The sequence below is a fragment of the Oryctolagus cuniculus genome, chromosome 19, assembly GCF_964237555.1.
Source record: "Oryctolagus cuniculus chromosome 19, mOryCun1.1, whole genome shotgun sequence".
Taxonomy (NCBI): domain Eukaryota; kingdom Metazoa; phylum Chordata; class Mammalia; order Lagomorpha; family Leporidae; genus Oryctolagus; species Oryctolagus cuniculus.
In genome coordinates, this window is record NC_091450.1 from 50699471 (window position 1) to 50716334 (window position 16864).

Below are 16864 nucleotides of genomic sequence, written 5' to 3' on the forward strand. Positions count from 1 at the left end.
ACCTGGAGGGTGATCCAGGCTCCTGGCTTTGGCCTGGCTCAGCCCCAGACATTGCAACCATTTGCGGGGAGTGAACCAGTGGATGGAAGTGTGCTTGCCAGCCATCTTTCTGTGTGCCATTTAGCCTTTCAATTAAATCTTAAAAAAAAAAAAAAAAAAAGGCGCAAGCAAATGTTTCTAGGATCTGTTCCCGCAGGTGCAGAGCTACGTGGACCGCATGAATTTGGGGGCATAAATGCCAAGTTTTCAGATTCTCTCTGGCTGGCTGACGACCACAACTCTTCACCACCAGGCTGAAATATTTATTTGAAAAAAAAAAACGGAAAACACAGATGCACTGTATTATACAAAGAAAGGTCTGGAGAGCATAACAAAAGTATCATTGGAAGAAAAACAAAGGCCAGTGGCTACCTGTCCTGGGCAGGCGAGCACTCGGTGACAAGTGAAGTTCATGGGAACTATCCTAATGCAAAAGTGGGAGGAGAGGTCACCAACGGAAGAAAAAAACAAACCAATCCCAACCCTGCAAACCTCAGCGAAAGTCTGTGGTTAAGTTCGAGACGTGCGTGTCACCACCAAGATGGAACCGAACCCCTCGCTCCGCCCCCGCGGGTGGTAACCGGGTTCATTTAGGGCCTTCAAACCTGAGGTAGTTGAGGGTCACCTGCAAAACACATTCTGGAAGGATCCACTCAGAATGGGACCCGATGGTGTCCACCCGCAGGGCTGTGGCTCCTGGGGCAGGTGGGGACTGGTCCCATGTCTGCTGTGGCCCTGGGCGATGGAGGAGCAGATCCACCCCTGGCTGGGGGGTGGTGGCTTTCTACGCTACGGGTGGTGCAGTCTCTGGGGGGCCAAGGATGGCAGAGAAAGACCACTGCCACCCTGGCAGGAAGGCCAGCCCAGGGGCTGAAGGCTGTCCTTGGCAGGGGGGGCTTCCAGAGACTTGGAGAGGTCGCAGCAGGTGGCAGGGCGTCTGTTACCACTGTTGTCGGCCAGTTCCTCCATCCTGGAGCCGAGAGGCCAACGCGCGGGGATCTGAGCCGCACGACACGGCCGCTGTCAGCCCAGCGCTACCTGGTATAAACCTCGCTGTCTGACTTGGTAGCCGAAACAACTGCAAGAAAGATGTGCTCTGGACAGTGTGCGTGGGTCTTCCAGCCTCTGGGGTCGGGCCTTGTGTTTCATGAGCGAGCCTCGAGCCACCGCTGTCGCAGTCTAAATTATCTGCTTTCAATGCCTCGCTTGGATATAAAACGACCCACAAAGGTAGGTCTCATATTGTTTTTTTTTTTTCCCCTTGCTATTTACACAGATTTCCTTATTCTAACAGGATTAGAATACTGTATTACAAAATTAAATAACATGTATTTCAAGCGTATTCATTCCCAAGGTGTAATTCTGTTGCCGCCCTGTCTTGTCCTGACCCACACACGCTTCGGTCCCCAAAGAGACCCGTGACACTTCTGTCACTGCTGGCACCCAGGGACTCAGCCCAGCTGCGTGAGGTTCATTTTTTTAGCTTTCAGACGCCACTTCCTGTTTCAATCCAAGGCAGCACATGCTGACGCTCACAGTCTGTTTTAGACTAGCCGAGGCCTGGCCCTTGGATTCTGGTTCAAGAACGGAGTGGTTTCCACGCTTGGCTGGCGCCGAGGTAACCACACTACGTCAGATGGCTGTTGCCTTGCATGGCGCTGCCTTGGCGTGCGCTCCTGTCTGAGTGCCTTCTCGGCTGTTCCATCACTCAGGCTGAGCCCAGGGAGGTTTACGAAATTATCATGGCTTCTTTTAGAGGGAGTGTTATCATATGGAGACTACCGTCTGGTTACGATCAAACACATCAGATAGCCTTCCCTGCCACTGGCGACGTGGAACACGTGGCTGAGCGGCCGTGACTGCCAGGATGGGCGTGAATGGCACAGCCGAGTCAAGGCTGCCACACACTGCTCCCCGGGACGGACGAACGCGGAGTGCGAAGGCTGCCCGGCATGCACCCTGGACACCTCCGTGGCCTGGCCCGGAGGTTCCTGGGCCTGAGTACGGGAATCAGAGTTCTCGGGAGAGAGTTTTGTGAGTGTCCCACTTAGAAAATGCAGAGACGAAGAGTTGGGAGGGGGAGGGAGTTGGTTCACAGTGATCAGACAGAAGTCTCACAACCTGTCACGTGGCGAAGCTGAGCACTGTTCCTTGGGACAGGTCCTGGGAAGCTGGCTACGACCTAGGAGCTGCTACAGAGAAGGAAGACGTTGTTTTTCTTTTTTCTTTCTTTTTTTTTTTTTCTGAGCTCAGAAGGGCACTTAAATGTTGGGGTCCGTTTGGGAGAGGAAAAGTGCTGGCAGGCCGCCTGCCTGGAGGAGGCTGCTCCCGTTGCCCTCATCCTGTTGTGGGACGGCAGGCTGGAAGCAGTTGGAGCAGTGGCTACCCCATCTTGTGTTCCCAATCCAAACGCTCCAAGGAAGCCGCGTTCTCTGGGGGTGGGGGTGGGGGTGGGGGGGTGGCTGGGCGGGGGTGCAGGCCAGCAACAGTCCGGGAGTGGCATCTCGGGCCTCGTTTGGGTGCCCTGCCGACAATGTCACAGGGCAGGGCAGCAGTGCAAACCTTAACAAGGCCACACCTGAGACCCCGATGGCTCCCAGAGTCCTTGCTGCTCCCAGGAGGTTAGGAATAAATACGACAGGGCCCGGCCCAGCCCAGCACTGGGGGGTGCTCCTGATGCGGGCAGGGCTGTCCGACCGTTGGGGTCTAGCCAACGGGTAGAACGTGGAACTGTTCAGAGGGTGCCGCGGCAGACATGTGGCCGAGGAAGTGGCCCGGCTCTCTCCGAAGGCCCTGCTGGGCGGGCCGGGGCACGGACTAGCTCTGGAGTGGGGGGAGCTGCGCTGTCACCCTTGGCCGCTCCATTCAAGCACACGTGGGAAGGTTTTGGAGCCCCCCAGGAGCTGGCCCCCGAAGGCCTGGGCTGGGTGTGCGGCTCCATCCACTCGTCCTGGGACCCTGTCACCCGCGAGGCTGGACAGAGGCTTTCGGCTGGGGTGCGGCTTTAGGGACCAAAGGCACTCGCTCTGTTTCTGCCTCTGTCACCAACCCTGGCGAGCGGCCTGGGCTGCCCAGCGCATGCTCAGCAGGACACCCAGCAAGGAGGTGGCCGGGGTGGAGCACCAAGGTGACGCCCGAGCAGCACCGTGGCTGTGACTGCCGTGGCGTGGGGGCCCCCAGGCAACCCGGAGCGCCTGGGCTGCGGGTGGGAGCCATCGCCACGGTGTTCACAGCCTGGACACTCCTGCCATTGCCGACAGCACAGACCCAGTGCAGCGTCCTAGGCTGGAATACCCACCAGCCCTCGGACACGCACGAGTTTGTGCCTGTGATGAAACGGAAAAGGCTGAGAAGAAGAAGGGAAAAAAAAACCCCACACACATATACACATACACACAGAAAAGGAAAGGCGTGGGCTCTCCCCTTGCCACGCTGGCCACACGTGCACCCCGGAAGGAGGCTGCTGACCACTGCGGGGTTCAACCAGAGGGGCGTTGGCTGCCAGGGAGCCGCGTGTGCCCACCTCTTTGGACCTGGGCTTGCTCCCCGGCTTGCACAGGCCGGCCCAGACGCTCGGGACGCGGGTGGCAGGTTTGCACAGAGAGGGTGTCAGGGTGCGGGGCGCCTTTGCAAGGGGCGGGCCCTCAGCACTGTGCTGGACACAGCGGGGTGTCCAGGGGTTGGGGTCTGTGGCGGGGGCAATGACACACGCACAGAAGGGTCACGAGGATTTACACTCTGACGTTACGGGGCGCTGGGCGGGCTCTAGTCTTTCTCGGTCGCTGCGTCCTGCGGGGTAGGTGGAGACGCTTCTGTTCCTAAAAAGACAACGACAGTTTACATGGCGCAGCGCTGCCTGCACGCACGCACGCACGCACGCACGTGCTCGGCTGAACCCCTGAAACTGCCCTGCATGGGGCTCTCACCCACACGGTCATCACAACCGCGGTGTCACCCGGACACCCCACTGCTATGTCTAGGAGGAGCAGACCCCAGCTAAGGCGGTTGCCACAGTCGGCCAGGGTAGACAAGAGTCAAGAATCTTTGGGCACATGGAAAACAACACGCGCCACCTCCGGCGGATGGATGGCAGAATGTGGGTGGGGCAGGCGGGACAGCCCCTTCCACTCTGCGTCTCCTCCTGTAGACATTCCTATTGGCTCAACACAGGTTCAAGCTTGTAATTCACCTGCCCGAGCACCAGTCATTCACGACAAACTCCCGCCTCCCGGGGAGTCACCCAGGGAGAGAGTCCGTCCCGCGATGGCTGGGTCTCACGGGTGACAACAGCACTTTCGCTTCACACACATCTACCCATCCTCAGTTACCCTCGCTGCCGGGGCGGCCGGCCCTGCGGGGTCAGCTCACCTTCTTCCCAGCCCTCGGCGACACCTGCAAGTTCATAGTGCTTTTTCCGAAGCTCTCCCAGCTTCTGACGCTCCTTCTGCAGGTCATTCTCCAGCTCCAGCACCCTGACCTGCGCCGAGAGAAGGCGGGGTTTCTGACGCCTGCCTGGCCTAGGCTCAGTCCCTTTCCTGTGAGTTCCGGGTCTCCTCGTGCATGGCAGTCTTGGGTTTCCATGGCACCCCCAGTCCTCGCTCTGTGCTGCCCCGCCCTCTCTGGTCGTCTCATCCATCCACCTGTGCCAGCGGCTCTCAGCCTTGGCCGCTGACCACTTCCGCTGGGAATGAATGACGCCTTACAAACTAATGGCCAAGCTCCTGTTCCCGTGAGGAAGTCACTGCAGACGACCCTAGCGCTTAGCCTACCCACGTGGTGGGTTCCAGGCTAGCGGGAACCCCTCTCCTTCTATCCCAGGACCCCGAAAGTCCAGACAGGAGGACTCTGGCCTCTCTACGGACAGCCTTACTAAAGGAAGAGGTGGTTCTTGGGTTAGCCCTGTGCCTCACCAATTTAATTGATTAACTAGTTGAAATATTTATTTACTTATTTGAAAAGGAGAGAGAGAGAGAAAGAGAGAAAGAATGAATATCTTCCATCTACTGCTTCACTCCCCAAATGGCTGCAACAGCTGGGGCTGGGCCAGGCCCAAGTCATCTGGCTCTCCCACGTGGGTGGCAGGGGCCCCAGCACTCAGGCCATCATCCACTGCTTTTCCAGGTGCGTTAGCAGGGAGCTGGATTGGGAAGTGGAGCAGCTGGCACTCTGATACGGGATGCCAGTCCAAGTGGCAGCTTAACTCACTGAGCCGCGGCGAGTTAAGTTTATAATTTGTTAACTTAATATCTGCTGAGCGTTCAGCATGGACCAGAACGTCTGTTCCAAGTGCCAGAGACACAGGGGCGACATGCTTACCATGCAGCGGACAAGAGACATAACGAAACGAGAAAAGTTCAGATTGTAAGGAAAACGACACACGGAGGGGTGTGGCTGACTAAGGGTGTCAGCAAAGGCCTCACTCAGGAAGTCACTTTTGGACTGGCACCTGGATGGTGGCTATGGTTTGAACTCAGGGGAATATTAAAACCCCCGAGTCATAAGTTAACGGTATCAAGTAGATGAGAAACTATCCATGTGTGCTATCTGGGAGGCGGGCCTGGGGGAGGTCCCGAGATCATGGGGGTGGGCCCTTGGAAGGCAGTTCCTGTGCAAAAGGGGTGGTTACCAAAGCCTGGATCACCAGGCGGGGGTGGGAATATTTTTCTCGTCTTGTCAGTATTCCCTAAATCATCCAGCCAAGCCTCTGGCCCCACCCTCCCAAGGTCAAACTTGAACTTGAGCCTCCAGAAAGGGTGAGCTGCACAAATCCTTTCTCTTCCTAGCTTTAGTTGCTCAGGCATTTTGTCATAGTAACAAAAAGGTGACCAATAACGGTGGCCCAAGGAGCTCAGCCCCTTGGAGAACTGCGTACGGCTCTCTCCAGAGAGACCAGGAGGGACAAAGGCTGTGAGGGCAACGCATGGGCAAGACGGACGGTGTCATGCGTGGGATGAGAAAGCTGCCAGGGGTCATGAGATGAAGCCAGAGGTGTTTCACCCAGGCCCATGGGTTGGGGTCAAGGAGGAGATGGACGCAGGCTAGGGACAAGGACTTGGTACCAATTCACAGAGGGATGGGGTTTCAAGCCAACAGGATCTCGGGGACGCGTCTGGCGCTGTGGTTACGTCCAGTGTCCTTGAGCCCTATTCGAGCCCTGGCTCCTTCTACTGCCAGTCCAGCTTCCCACACCCTGGGAGGCAGCAGGTAATAGCTCAAGTCCCCTGTCACCCACTTGGGGAGACCCGGGATGGAGCTCCTGGTTCCTGGCTTCCGCCCAGCCCGGCCCAGGCTATTGAGGACACTTAGGGGAGTGGACCAGCACAGGGAAGAAGATCTCTTTTCTCTGTGTCTCTCTCTGCCTCTGAAACAAATAGTGAATGGCATTCGCAGACTTCTAGGACATCCCTGGTGGCATTTAGAGGAATGACAGTCTCAACCTCAGTCCCGGGCAAGGGTTGAGAGTCCAGTCCTGGGCTGGTGCGTGCATCTGTGTTCATGCCCCTCCACCCCAAGAGTCCATCTCTCCATCTGGTCTCCCTCCAGGGGAGTAAAACTGGGGGTCCCTGTCTCAGCGCTAGGGACCACCTAGATTTAGAGGCGAGCTTCTCACCTGGGAGTCCATCTCCTGACGTTTGATCTGGGTCAGGGTCATGCTTGAGAAGTCCATACTGTCTGCAAGGACAGAAAACAGAATGTCTTGGCGAAAAAGCATTCCTGGCTGATGCATACTTGAGGCAGCCGATGCTGACGCTGACACTGACGCTGACGCCGATGCCGACACTGTGCATGGAAAAGGAACCGAGGGCCCTGGGCAGGAAGGAAGCATGAAGGGCTCATGGTGGGCCCTGGAACGCACCTGTCTCCTCGATCTGCGATTTGCCCGAAATGGTTGAGGCCACGACCCCGGCGGTGGCCTGGCTCACTCCCCGAGACGCCTGCTGCAGCTGGGCTAGGTTGGGGCTGTCCTTATCGGCTTTCACCTGCCATGACAGAGTAGACTTAGGTTCACACTCACAATCCACATCATCACCCACCAACGTCTCGCAAACGGCTGCCTACGGGGTCAGCTCCTGGCATGTCTATAACATAACAAACGTTCCTGGCCCATCGGCTCGGTGGGCCCCAGGCACTGGCATTGTCACCAATTTGGATCACCTGTTCTAGTTGTGAAAACCCATTTGGGACCATCAGAGATAAGGAGACTTAAGAGCCCTTGCTGGGATCTGAGCTGGCTACAGGTGTGGTGAGACCAGTGGCTGGGTGGGGCGCTGGGAGGGGGCGGGGAGGGGGGCAGTGTTCAAGTTCAGAGATGAAGGAGGGAGGGGCAGATGCTCGTTCTGGAATGGGAGCCAAACCAGGTGTCCTGGTTCCATCGCTCCTTGAATGTCTGTCGGGGCTGCTAATCAGGTGCTGGCGTGGCTGGGACCCTCGCGTGGGGAGCTGGGGACGGGGGCTCTTTGGCAACAGACCAGATGCCTTTAGTGGAGAATGGCGTGGGAGCCCGGGGAGGCACGCTTTGTGTGTGAGACCCCACCACCTTGACTGTCGAGGCCAGCTGCACTGTGCAGATGGTCCCCAGGCTCCGGGGGTTGAGCCACGGGGTCCTACCTTGGATGCAGCCACCAGCTGGGCTGTGCTAGCAGCAATTTCGCGTGAACACACCATGAGCTCCTCGAATTTCCCTCTGCCTTGCACCACCAGGTCAGCTGCGTCCCTGACAGGAAAGAATGTGACAAGGGCCAGGTCAGAGGCAGCTCAGGACCCAACCCCTGCAGCCCCTCCCGTTGGCCCTGTCTAGACTAGAAGGGGACAATGCCAGCCCCGTCCTTGTCAACTCCAGCTTCCCTGTGAAGCCTTCAGTCTTTACCAACAACAGTTCCCTTCCAGGGGACTATGGGTCAAGGGAGCGGGACCGAGGGAGGGGACCGGGCGCTGTAGCCACTTACACCATGACGGTGGCTCCCCAGCCCACCGCTTTGGAGGCTGAGATGAGCCCTTCTGTCCAGCGAGAGTTCTTGGCATAAAATTCCTTAGGGGACGCAGTGCCCTGAGAGGGGAAAGGAAAGAAGGGGTCACCTTTTACCGAGCGCCTGCTCTGGGTCTACCACTTCGGTTGACGGGTCCTGGGTGGTCCTGGCTGGTCCTGGCAGTAACTCAGGGAGGGAACCAGTGGTCCCGTCCCATTGCTCAGGGGAGAAAACCAAGACCCAGAGAGGCGACTGTGCTCCCCCCCGGGGGGCACTGCACACTGTCAGTCCTGGGCATGTCTACTCTACCTCAATCTTCCTACCATAAGTCCCCTACTTCTGTGGACTCAACAAAACACTGCTCAGAATTAGTTGGCGGGGGTGGGAATATTTTTTTCCTCTTGTCAGTAATCCCTAAACCATACAGTAGGAGCAGCTGCTTCCATAGCACTGACACTGTATTTGGCCTAAGTCATGTAGAGAGGATTTGAAGTTTACGGGAGGGGACTGGTAATGTTAGGCAGCAAACTAAGCCTCCGCTTACAATGCTGACATCCAGCATTGGGGCACTGGTTCAAGTCCCGGCTGCTCCACTTCCAATCCAGTTCCCTGCTAATGGGCCTGGGAAAGCAGTGGAGGATGGCCGGAGTACCTGGGCCCCTGCCACCCACATGGGAGACCCGGATGGAGATCCTGGCTCCTGGATTCAGCCTGGCCCAGTCCTGGCCACTGTAGCCATTTTGGGGGAGTGAATCAGTGGATGGAAGATCTCTTTCTCCCCTTCAAATAAATGAATAAATCATAAAAACAAAAGTTATGAAAGGGAGCGTGCAGATTATGTACAAATATGATGCCATTTTATATAAGCAACTTGGCATTTCTATGGGGCGGGGGGTGGCGGGGAAGGTGTCCTGGCACTAATCCACAGTGGGTTTCAAGAGGAACCGAGATATCAGAACTCACATACTCAGCGATGAGTCAGTTATGATCTGGGGCGAGTCTAGCTGCTTTCCACCATTTCCCAAAAGATGGGAGGACGCGATGAATAATTTACAAAGCATTATGTCTACTTGAAGTTCCAGAACATTCTCAGGCTTTGTTAGTGTCTGCCAGTGTGCCAGGCCCAGATGGATCAGGGGGCACCCCCAAAGCAGAAACAGCTGCTGGCTCCCTCCCTGGGCCCCTTCCTAGAGGGAGAGACAAACTGGGCCAGGCAGGGACCAACAGCCCAGCGACGGCAGAGCTGGTTGTGAGAGACAGCAGGGAGCGGACTCGGATGGAAGCAGACATGGCCAGACTCCCGGGAAATGTCGGTCCCAGGCATGCGTGTCCATCTGCCCAGGTTCCAGAAGCCCTTGTTCCTCTCAGAGGGCCTGGAAGTGCCGTGTAAGGAGGGTTCCCAGGGCCGGTGTTGTGACGCAGCAAGTTAAGCAACCACCTGCCAAGCTGGCATCTTATGTGGGCACTAGTTCAAGTCCTGGCTGCTCCACTTCCGATCTGGCTCCCTGCTGACGCGCCTGGGAAGGCAGCGGGGACATGGTACAGAGTGCTTTGGCCCCTGTGGGAGTCCTGGATGGAGTACCAGACTCCTGATTTTGTCCCGGCTCAGTCCTGGCCATCGTGGCCATTTTGGGGGGTGAACCAGTGGATGGAAGATCTGTCTCTCTCTCTCTCTCACTCTGTAATTCTGCCTTTCAAATAAATAAATGTCTTTTTTAAAAAACAAAACAAAACAAAACAAAAAAAGAGGTTTCCCCGGTTGGGTCACAGCGGCGACTCACCAACCCAGACCACCCGACCCCCAGGCTGATGACCGATCACGAGAAGGGGTGGCTCGCCCACGGGGGGTTCACAGGACCAGACATCAGTGCCGCTAGACCCCAGGGATCATGGAGTCAGACCTGCGCTCCCCACCTGCGGGCCCAGCCTGCATGCCTACCCGGCCGCTCTCTACGATCTCCCTCTGGAGGTCCTTGGAGGCCACAATCAGGACCTGAATGGCTTGCATCAGGCCGGTACAGGAGCCGAGGATCCTGGGAGAAGCAAAGCAGATAGTCAGGGCCGCGGGCACGTGGGAGCCCCAAGGACAGCAAGGCAGGCGAAGCGACCTCACTGTCACCGTCAATGCTGTCGCCCCCGGGGCAGCTCAGTTCCCTCTGACCCCTGAACGGGTTTGCAGAGCACAGCCCCCGGCCAGCGAGACTCATCCTGCCCACACGGGTGCCACCGCCGCTCAGACCAACCTCTCGTTCACCTCCAGCTTCACGCCTGTGTCTCCTGCACGGGATTTGCTCAGCATTTCCTGTTTTAAAAAAAAAGCACAGTTTTCCAAACGCACCTCCAGGACCGAGAAGCCGGTTCTACTGTACCTCCCTGCGGAAGCTGGGGAACCTGAACTGGGGAGTCCCCAGGCAGGGAAGGGCTCTGGCCCCATCTCTGTGCAGGTGCAATGGGCAGTGACAGCAGGTGGAGCAGGCTGTGCGCCCTTTCCACACCCTGTCCACCTGGCACCTGGGCTTGTGTGCACGGAACCCTGGCAGCCACAGGCCCGGGGGGTGCCAGAGGCAGGTGCTCACACCTCGGGGGGTGGTCTGGGCCCCTCCAGCGAGGGAGCAACCTGGGACCTTCCCCAAGGCGCCCGCTAAGCTTTCCGTGAATGAACCTCCCATGAGGGGGTGCCACCAATTTCCGGAGTGCCTGGCACCCAGAGGGAGATGGGCACTGTCTCATGTCACCCGTGCAGCAGGCCCCTGGAGTGGGTATGACGACTGCTGCCATTGTGGAAATGGTACAGGGATCCTACAGCAGCCGGAAGGCTTGGAAGGGGTCCGTCTGGAAGTCGACCCCCGGATGTGCTCACACTGTAGTGGCTCCTTAAACGGCTCACTGCCCTTCTGCAAGGACTTACTGTTTTCTGACCCTTGGATTGGCATGGCTTGGGTAAATGGGGGTGGGGGAGGGGCATGTGTCTGTGGCTTTGATGAGAGACTGTGACACGTGCACTGGGTGTTGCCGCCCGGGCACAGCCTGCCCCGCAGAGACCTCCTACCTCTATCCTGGCCGTGGCGGCCTCGATGGCCGCAGAAGTGGCAGCCATCTCCTTGTCCACCAGGTCCCCAAGCTCCTCCTGTTTGATGTCCAGGCCCCTGGGCAGGAGCTCCTGTGAACAGCGTCACAAAGGCTGAAGTGATCCCTGGGCACAGCTGTGACCCTACAGCGGAGGGGGGAGGGGCCCTGCTGCGGAACACCTGCAAGCTGCGTGGGCAGACCTCCTGGGAACTCTGAGATCTCACATGCCTTTCCTCCTCCTCCTGTCCTCACTTACCCCAGGAAGCTGTCACTGCCTGACCCCAGCAGGTGCACTGTGTTGGCTGTGTTTGCTATGTGGGGGGGAGTTTTGAAAACTTTATCAAACACAGACGATGATCTCTCAATGAGTTCGGCCCTTCTTGAACTTGGCTTCCACAGCAGTCGTCTTTACCATCCCTGCTTGCACGGACGGGAAGCCGAGGTACACAAAGGCAAAAGGTCTCGACTACACAGCACAGCAGGGATCCAAACTTGGGTCTGACGGATGGCAAAGCCCAAGATTTTAATTTTTTAAAAGTCTTCTATTTATTTGGAAGGCAGAGTGACAGAGATAGAAGGAGACAGGGAGAGAGATCCTCCATTTACTGGTTCACTCCCCAAATGGCTGCAACAGCTGGGGCTTGGGCCACGCTGAAGCCAGGAGCCTGGAACCCCATCTGGGTCTCCCACATGGGAGGCAGGGGTCCAAGGATTTGGGCTGCCTTCTGCTGCTTTCCCAGGTGCATTGGTGGGGAGCTGGAATGGAAGCAGAGCAGCCTGGACTTGAACTGGCGCTCTGCTATGGGATGCCGGTGCTCCAAGAATTGGCTTAACTTCTGTGCCTGGGAAAGCAGTGGAAGACGGCCCAAGTGCTTGGTCCTCTGCCACCCATGTGGGAGACCCAGACACCATGGCTTCCTCGGCAATTCACACCCAAAGCCATCCCCTTCCTGCACACTGACTGCGGAGCGCACCTCGCCGATGGCCTTGATCTTGCTCAGGCAGCTCCTCATGGCGGTGCTGTCGGCACTCTCGAGGGCCCCCTCCCCGTCCAGGGCGGCCAGGTAGATGAGGGTCTCCCTGCCGTACTGCTTGCAGGCCTCTGTCAGCGCTGGAGACGCAAGTGGACGGGGCTGTTGACAGGCCTCCTGCGCCCCGGCTCTGGGGACTCACCCTGCCCCCCACCCCCACCCCCTACTCACAGTCAGCAGGCTCTGGTGGGGCGCGGAGGCTGGTGGTGCTGCCATGAACGATGGTGTCGCTGGTCAGGTGGGCCAGCAGGGTGATGGAGTGGAGAAACTCGCTGATGTCTGCGGAAGCAGGGAGGGACTCTGCTCGGGCTTGGCTGGGGGGGTCCCCTTTCACACCCCTCTTTCCCGCTCCCCCTGTTGCATACCCACCTTTCTCAGTGCCCAGGAGCTGTCCCTGTTCCCACATCTGAACCCCGCTCAGCCGTCACTCATGACGGAGCCCGCCCTCCCCCTTCCTCACCTTCCGGACAGGCCAGATACTGGCTGCGGCTCTTTTCCAGTTGCTCGGTGCAGCTGGAAACAGACTTGACCTTGGAGAGGAGGTGATCTGCGAGAGGGAAGACAGGGCAGGAGTCCTCACGGCTTGCTAGCCGCCATGTATGGGAAGCTGCCCGGCGGAGTGACCCAGCCAACCCTGCGGGAGCTGCTCTCGGTAAAGGAAGGCCAGGAGCACAGCTGGCCGAGCTGGTACTGGAGTGAGTCCGTACTGGGGCTTTGACAAGCGACGCAGCTGAGCCTACCGTGGTCTTTGCCCAGAGCCTCGTGGCTCACGACTGCCCCTCCTATGACATCCGGGCCTTCCTGGGAGGTCCATGGAAGCCCTGGGAGTCTCACAGCCCTTAAGCCTGCGCTCCCGCTCTGCACACAAGCTACCTGCTCCCCACCCTGGCCCGGCTGCTGTGCCTCTGTCTGTGGGTCCGTGGAGCTGAGACATGAGTCACCCTGCCTGGGTGTGTGGTCTGCTGTGGCGCCACCATGGGCATCTCTGGCTATCCTGTGTCTGCTTCCTCATCTCCAGGCAGGGGCAACATGGGACTACCTGGTGGCGTTCGCCCAGATGCTTGGAACTCAGGAGGCTCTCGGGGGTGTAATTCTTCCCCATCTTGCCTTCTCTCCGAATCTTCCGAACCCAGCTCACATCATCTCAGAATCTGCGCCCCCAGGGCCCCATTTCCTGGGATTTTTTTACTCTTTCTGCTACTCCGTGCTTGATGCTGCCCCCCTAAGACTCCAGGTTCATGAGCAACCACCTGTCGCCTCAGATCTTAAAGAGACACAGAACTGTTCCCTCCCCCCACCCATTTGCCTTCAGCTGTGGCCAGATTCTGGTCCTAGAAGGAAGACATCCGCCAGTGTGACCGGCTGAGTAAGGCGCCATTTCTCATACCTAGGAGACCAGGCTCGGTGCCACAGAGCTCCCAGTTTAACTGAGCCAGGACAGGGCCTGGGCATCCCTGGTGACAATGACGCACAACTGGGCTCAGTTTCCCGTGGGCTCCAAGGCCGTGAGAACGTGGCACCTGCGCGTGTACCTGCAGAGCCGGCACAGCTGATGAGAGTGGGTTCTTCCAGCTGGCTCAGGGCCTCCCGGATCACCTGCTCTGCGGCCTTCCTGGACCCCTCCAGAAGCATTTTCCGTTGTTCCTTTGCAAACTGGCACACAGCTTCCTAAACAAAGGGCCCGGGGAGGTGAGAGTCGGCCCTGGGCCCCCACAGCGAGCCCCGACACAGCAGCCAGCTGGGACCCGGCCGGCAAGCCTGGCGTCTGAGCTCTGGCTGTTCCTGATGAGGTCCAGGCTTTAACTTTGCGCACAGCTGTGTGCTGCTGGCCACAGGAGGCCACGGGGCTGGGTCGTGGCGACCCGGGGAGAAAATGCCAGGTGCTTGCCTTTGCATGTGGAAAGCAAGCGTGCCTTGCTCTCTCCTCGTTGGCTTTGTGGGTGATGCGGGGTATGCAACCCAGCCCAAGGTCTCTAACCCGTCACACGCCCCTCCCCTGCCTCCACGCGGGCACTGGCGCCTGCAAGTGGTCAGCTTGCGCGGGTGTCCCCCACTCACCTGAGCGCCAGCCAGCTTGAGCTGGGTGTCCTCCAGCTGTTTCCGAAGCGAGGAAAATTCCTCCTCCCGCCGCGTGGCGGCGCTCACCAAGCTGTCCCGCTCCGTCTCCAGCTCGGTGATCTGCGCTGCCCTGGTTGCTTCTGACTGCAAAGGCAACCACGTGGGAAGAGGGGGGCACTGGGAGAACCACGCCGTGCGTCCCCTCCCGGAGGTCCAAGCCCACGCCCTGGCCGCCGGAGGCAGGAGGAGGAGGTGCCTCTCTGATCGGCCGTGTGATGCACCTGGGGCCGGCGTGGCCAGGTGCAGGGCCAGGAGGCAGGCGCTCACCTGGGCCGAGGCCTCCAGGCTACTCTGGAGCACCTGCAGCTCCTGTTTGCTGGTGGCGAGTTCTTGCTTCAAGCTCTCCAGGAGCTCCTGCTGCTCTTCAGTCTGCAGGAAGAGAACCGGGGGGAGACTCTCACGGGCGAGGTGGTAACCGGGCAGAAAGGAGGGCAGAGCCCCCCTGAGCAATGCGGGAGCCGCGTGGAAGGAGAGATCCCATATTGCAACGGAGGTGTTCTGCTGGCCGACGGGAATGTCAAGGGAGGAACTTGAGGGACATTTTCTCGGGTGTCACCCTTGAGCCCATAATGTTAAATCTGAGCTGGATTTTTTAATTTTGGCATCCCAGGACCTGGGACACTGTGCCACTAATGCATCCGGTCGACTTCAGACGATTTCCTGTCTTGGGTGTCTTCCTGTGATGGCGGTTTTCAAAGAGCAGGCTGAGTTCCGTTATTGAGAAATCATAGCTAATTTTTAATTTTTTAAAATTTATTTTAATTTTTTAAAAAATATTTATTTTATTTATTTGAAAGAGCCACAGAGAGACGTAGACAGAGAGAGAGGTCCTCCATTCACTGATTCACTCCTCAGATGGCCGCAACGGCTGGAGCTGTGCTGATCTGAAGCCAGCAGCCAGAAGCCTCCCCGGGTCTCTCACATGGGTGCAGGGGCCCAAGGACTTGGGCCATTTTCCACTGCCCTCCCGGGCCACAGCAGAGAGGTGGATCAGAAGCGGAGCAGCCAGGACCAGAACCGGTGCCCATATGGGATGCCGGCACTTGAGGCCAGGGCTCTAACATGCTGTGCCACAGCGCTGGCCCCTTAGCTGATTTTTTTTTAAAGATTTATGCATCAGGGCCAGTGTGGTGGCACAGCGGGTTAAGCTACCTACCACCTGTGATGCCGGCATCCCATGAGGGCACCAGTTCATGTCCTGGCTGCTACGCTTCCAATCCAGCTCCTTGCTAATGGCCTGGGAAAGCAGCAGCAGATGGTCCAAATGCTGGGGGTCCTGCACCCACGTGGGAGACCTGGAGGAAGCTCCTAGCTCCAGGTTCCTGGCTTCGGATAGGCCCAGCCCCAGCTGTTGTGGCCATCTGGGGTGTGAACCAGTGGGTGGAAGATCTCTGTCTCTCTCTCTTGCCCACTACAGCTAACATTGAAAAAAAAATAATGGATTTAGGACAGGTGTTTGGTGTAGCTGCTTGGGATACCAGCATCCCATATGGGAGTGCCTGGTTCGATTCCCAGCTGTTCTGATTCCAGTTTCCTGCTAATGTGTACCCTGGGAGGTACCAGGTGCTGGCTCAAGTCCTTGGGTCCCTGCTACTCATATGGGAGACCTGGTTGGAATTCTGGGCTCCAGGCTTTTGGTTGGCCCAGCCCTGTGCATGTGGGGAGTGAACAAGTGGATAAAAATTTCTTTCTCTCCACGTCTCTGTAATTTCAAATAAATTTAGGAAAAAAAAAGGGTTGAAGAGAACACTGAGGGGCTGGTGTTGAGGCAAAGCAGGTAAAGCCTCTGCCTGCACCGCTGGTATGCCATTATCAGTGCCAACTTGAGTCCTGGCTGCCCCACTTCCAGTCCAGCTCCCTGCTAATGCACCTGGGAAAGCAGTGGAAGATGGCCCAAGTGCTGGGGCCCCTGCACCCACGTGGGAGACCTGGATGGAGATCCTGGCTCCTGACTTCAGCCTGGCTCAGCTCGGGCTGCTGCAGCCATTTGGGGAGTAAACCAGTAGATGGAGGACCTCTCTCTTTCTGACTCTCCCTCTCTCTACAACTTTGTCTTTCAAATAAAATAAATCTTAAACAAATATAAAACAAAAATGAAAGAGAACACTGAATATACAAATGCATTCACATATGAGGACTGCTTGGTGAGATTTTATTTCCAGTAGATGGATGCATTTAAATAAAAGGTCTATTTTACTGGAAAGGCAAGAGAGAGAGAGAGAGAGAGAAATATTCCATGGACTGGTTCACTCCCCAAATGTGCACAAAAGCCAGGGCCTAGGCCAAGCTGAATCCAGGAGCCAGGAACGCCGTCTGGGTCTCCCATGTGGGTGGCAGGGGCCTGAGCACTTGGGCCTTCCTCTGCTGCCCTCCCAGGCTGAGTGAGCAGGAAGCTGGATCGGACATGCAGGCGCCAGGACTTGGACCAGCACCCCGTGTGGGATGCAGGCGTCCCAGCAGCGGCTTAACCTGCCGCACGGCACTGCCTGCCTGGTGACAGATGCAGCTTTGACTCTGGGTCACAGAGACATGCACAAACCGCTCCTCTCAGCCTACGGCTTTAAGCTGTGCCCGCCCAGCCTGTGCCCTGCTTGCCCATGCTGCCGCAGCCCTAGCTTTACCACTCCGCTGGTGCCATGT

At 57.7% G+C, this 16864-nt stretch overlaps 1 protein-coding gene across 4 annotated transcripts in view; it reads right to left on the reverse strand.

Moving 5' to 3' along the window:
- Positions 1–281: 281 nt before the first annotated feature.
- The window catches only part of HIP1 (huntingtin interacting protein 1), a 139577-nt gene continuing 122994 nt past the window's right edge, over positions 282–16864 (reverse strand). For all 4 annotated transcript variants that reach the window (XM_051835462.2, XM_051835461.2, XM_051835460.2 and 1 more), the window contains 15 exons: positions 14492–14593; positions 14165–14308; positions 13639–13774; positions 12567–12653; positions 12278–12385; positions 12050–12186; positions 11056–11166; positions 10250–10308; positions 9946–10039; positions 7986–8086; positions 7648–7753; positions 6896–7019; positions 6650–6711; positions 4408–4516; positions 282–3857 (listed from right to left, as the gene is read on the reverse strand). In XM_051835462.2, the coding sequence (XP_051691422.2) occupies positions 3805–3857; positions 4408–4516; positions 6650–6711; positions 6896–7019; positions 7648–7753; positions 7986–8086; positions 9946–10039; positions 10250–10308; positions 11056–11166; positions 12050–12186; positions 12278–12385; positions 12567–12653; positions 13639–13774; positions 14165–14308; positions 14492–14593 (1533 nt within the window). In that variant the 3' untranslated portion in view covers positions 282–3804. The remainder of the gene's footprint in view (positions 3858–4407; positions 4517–6649; positions 6712–6895; positions 7020–7647; positions 7754–7985; positions 8087–9945; positions 10040–10249; positions 10309–11055; positions 11167–12049; positions 12187–12277; positions 12386–12566; positions 12654–13638; positions 13775–14164; positions 14309–14491; positions 14594–16864) is intronic.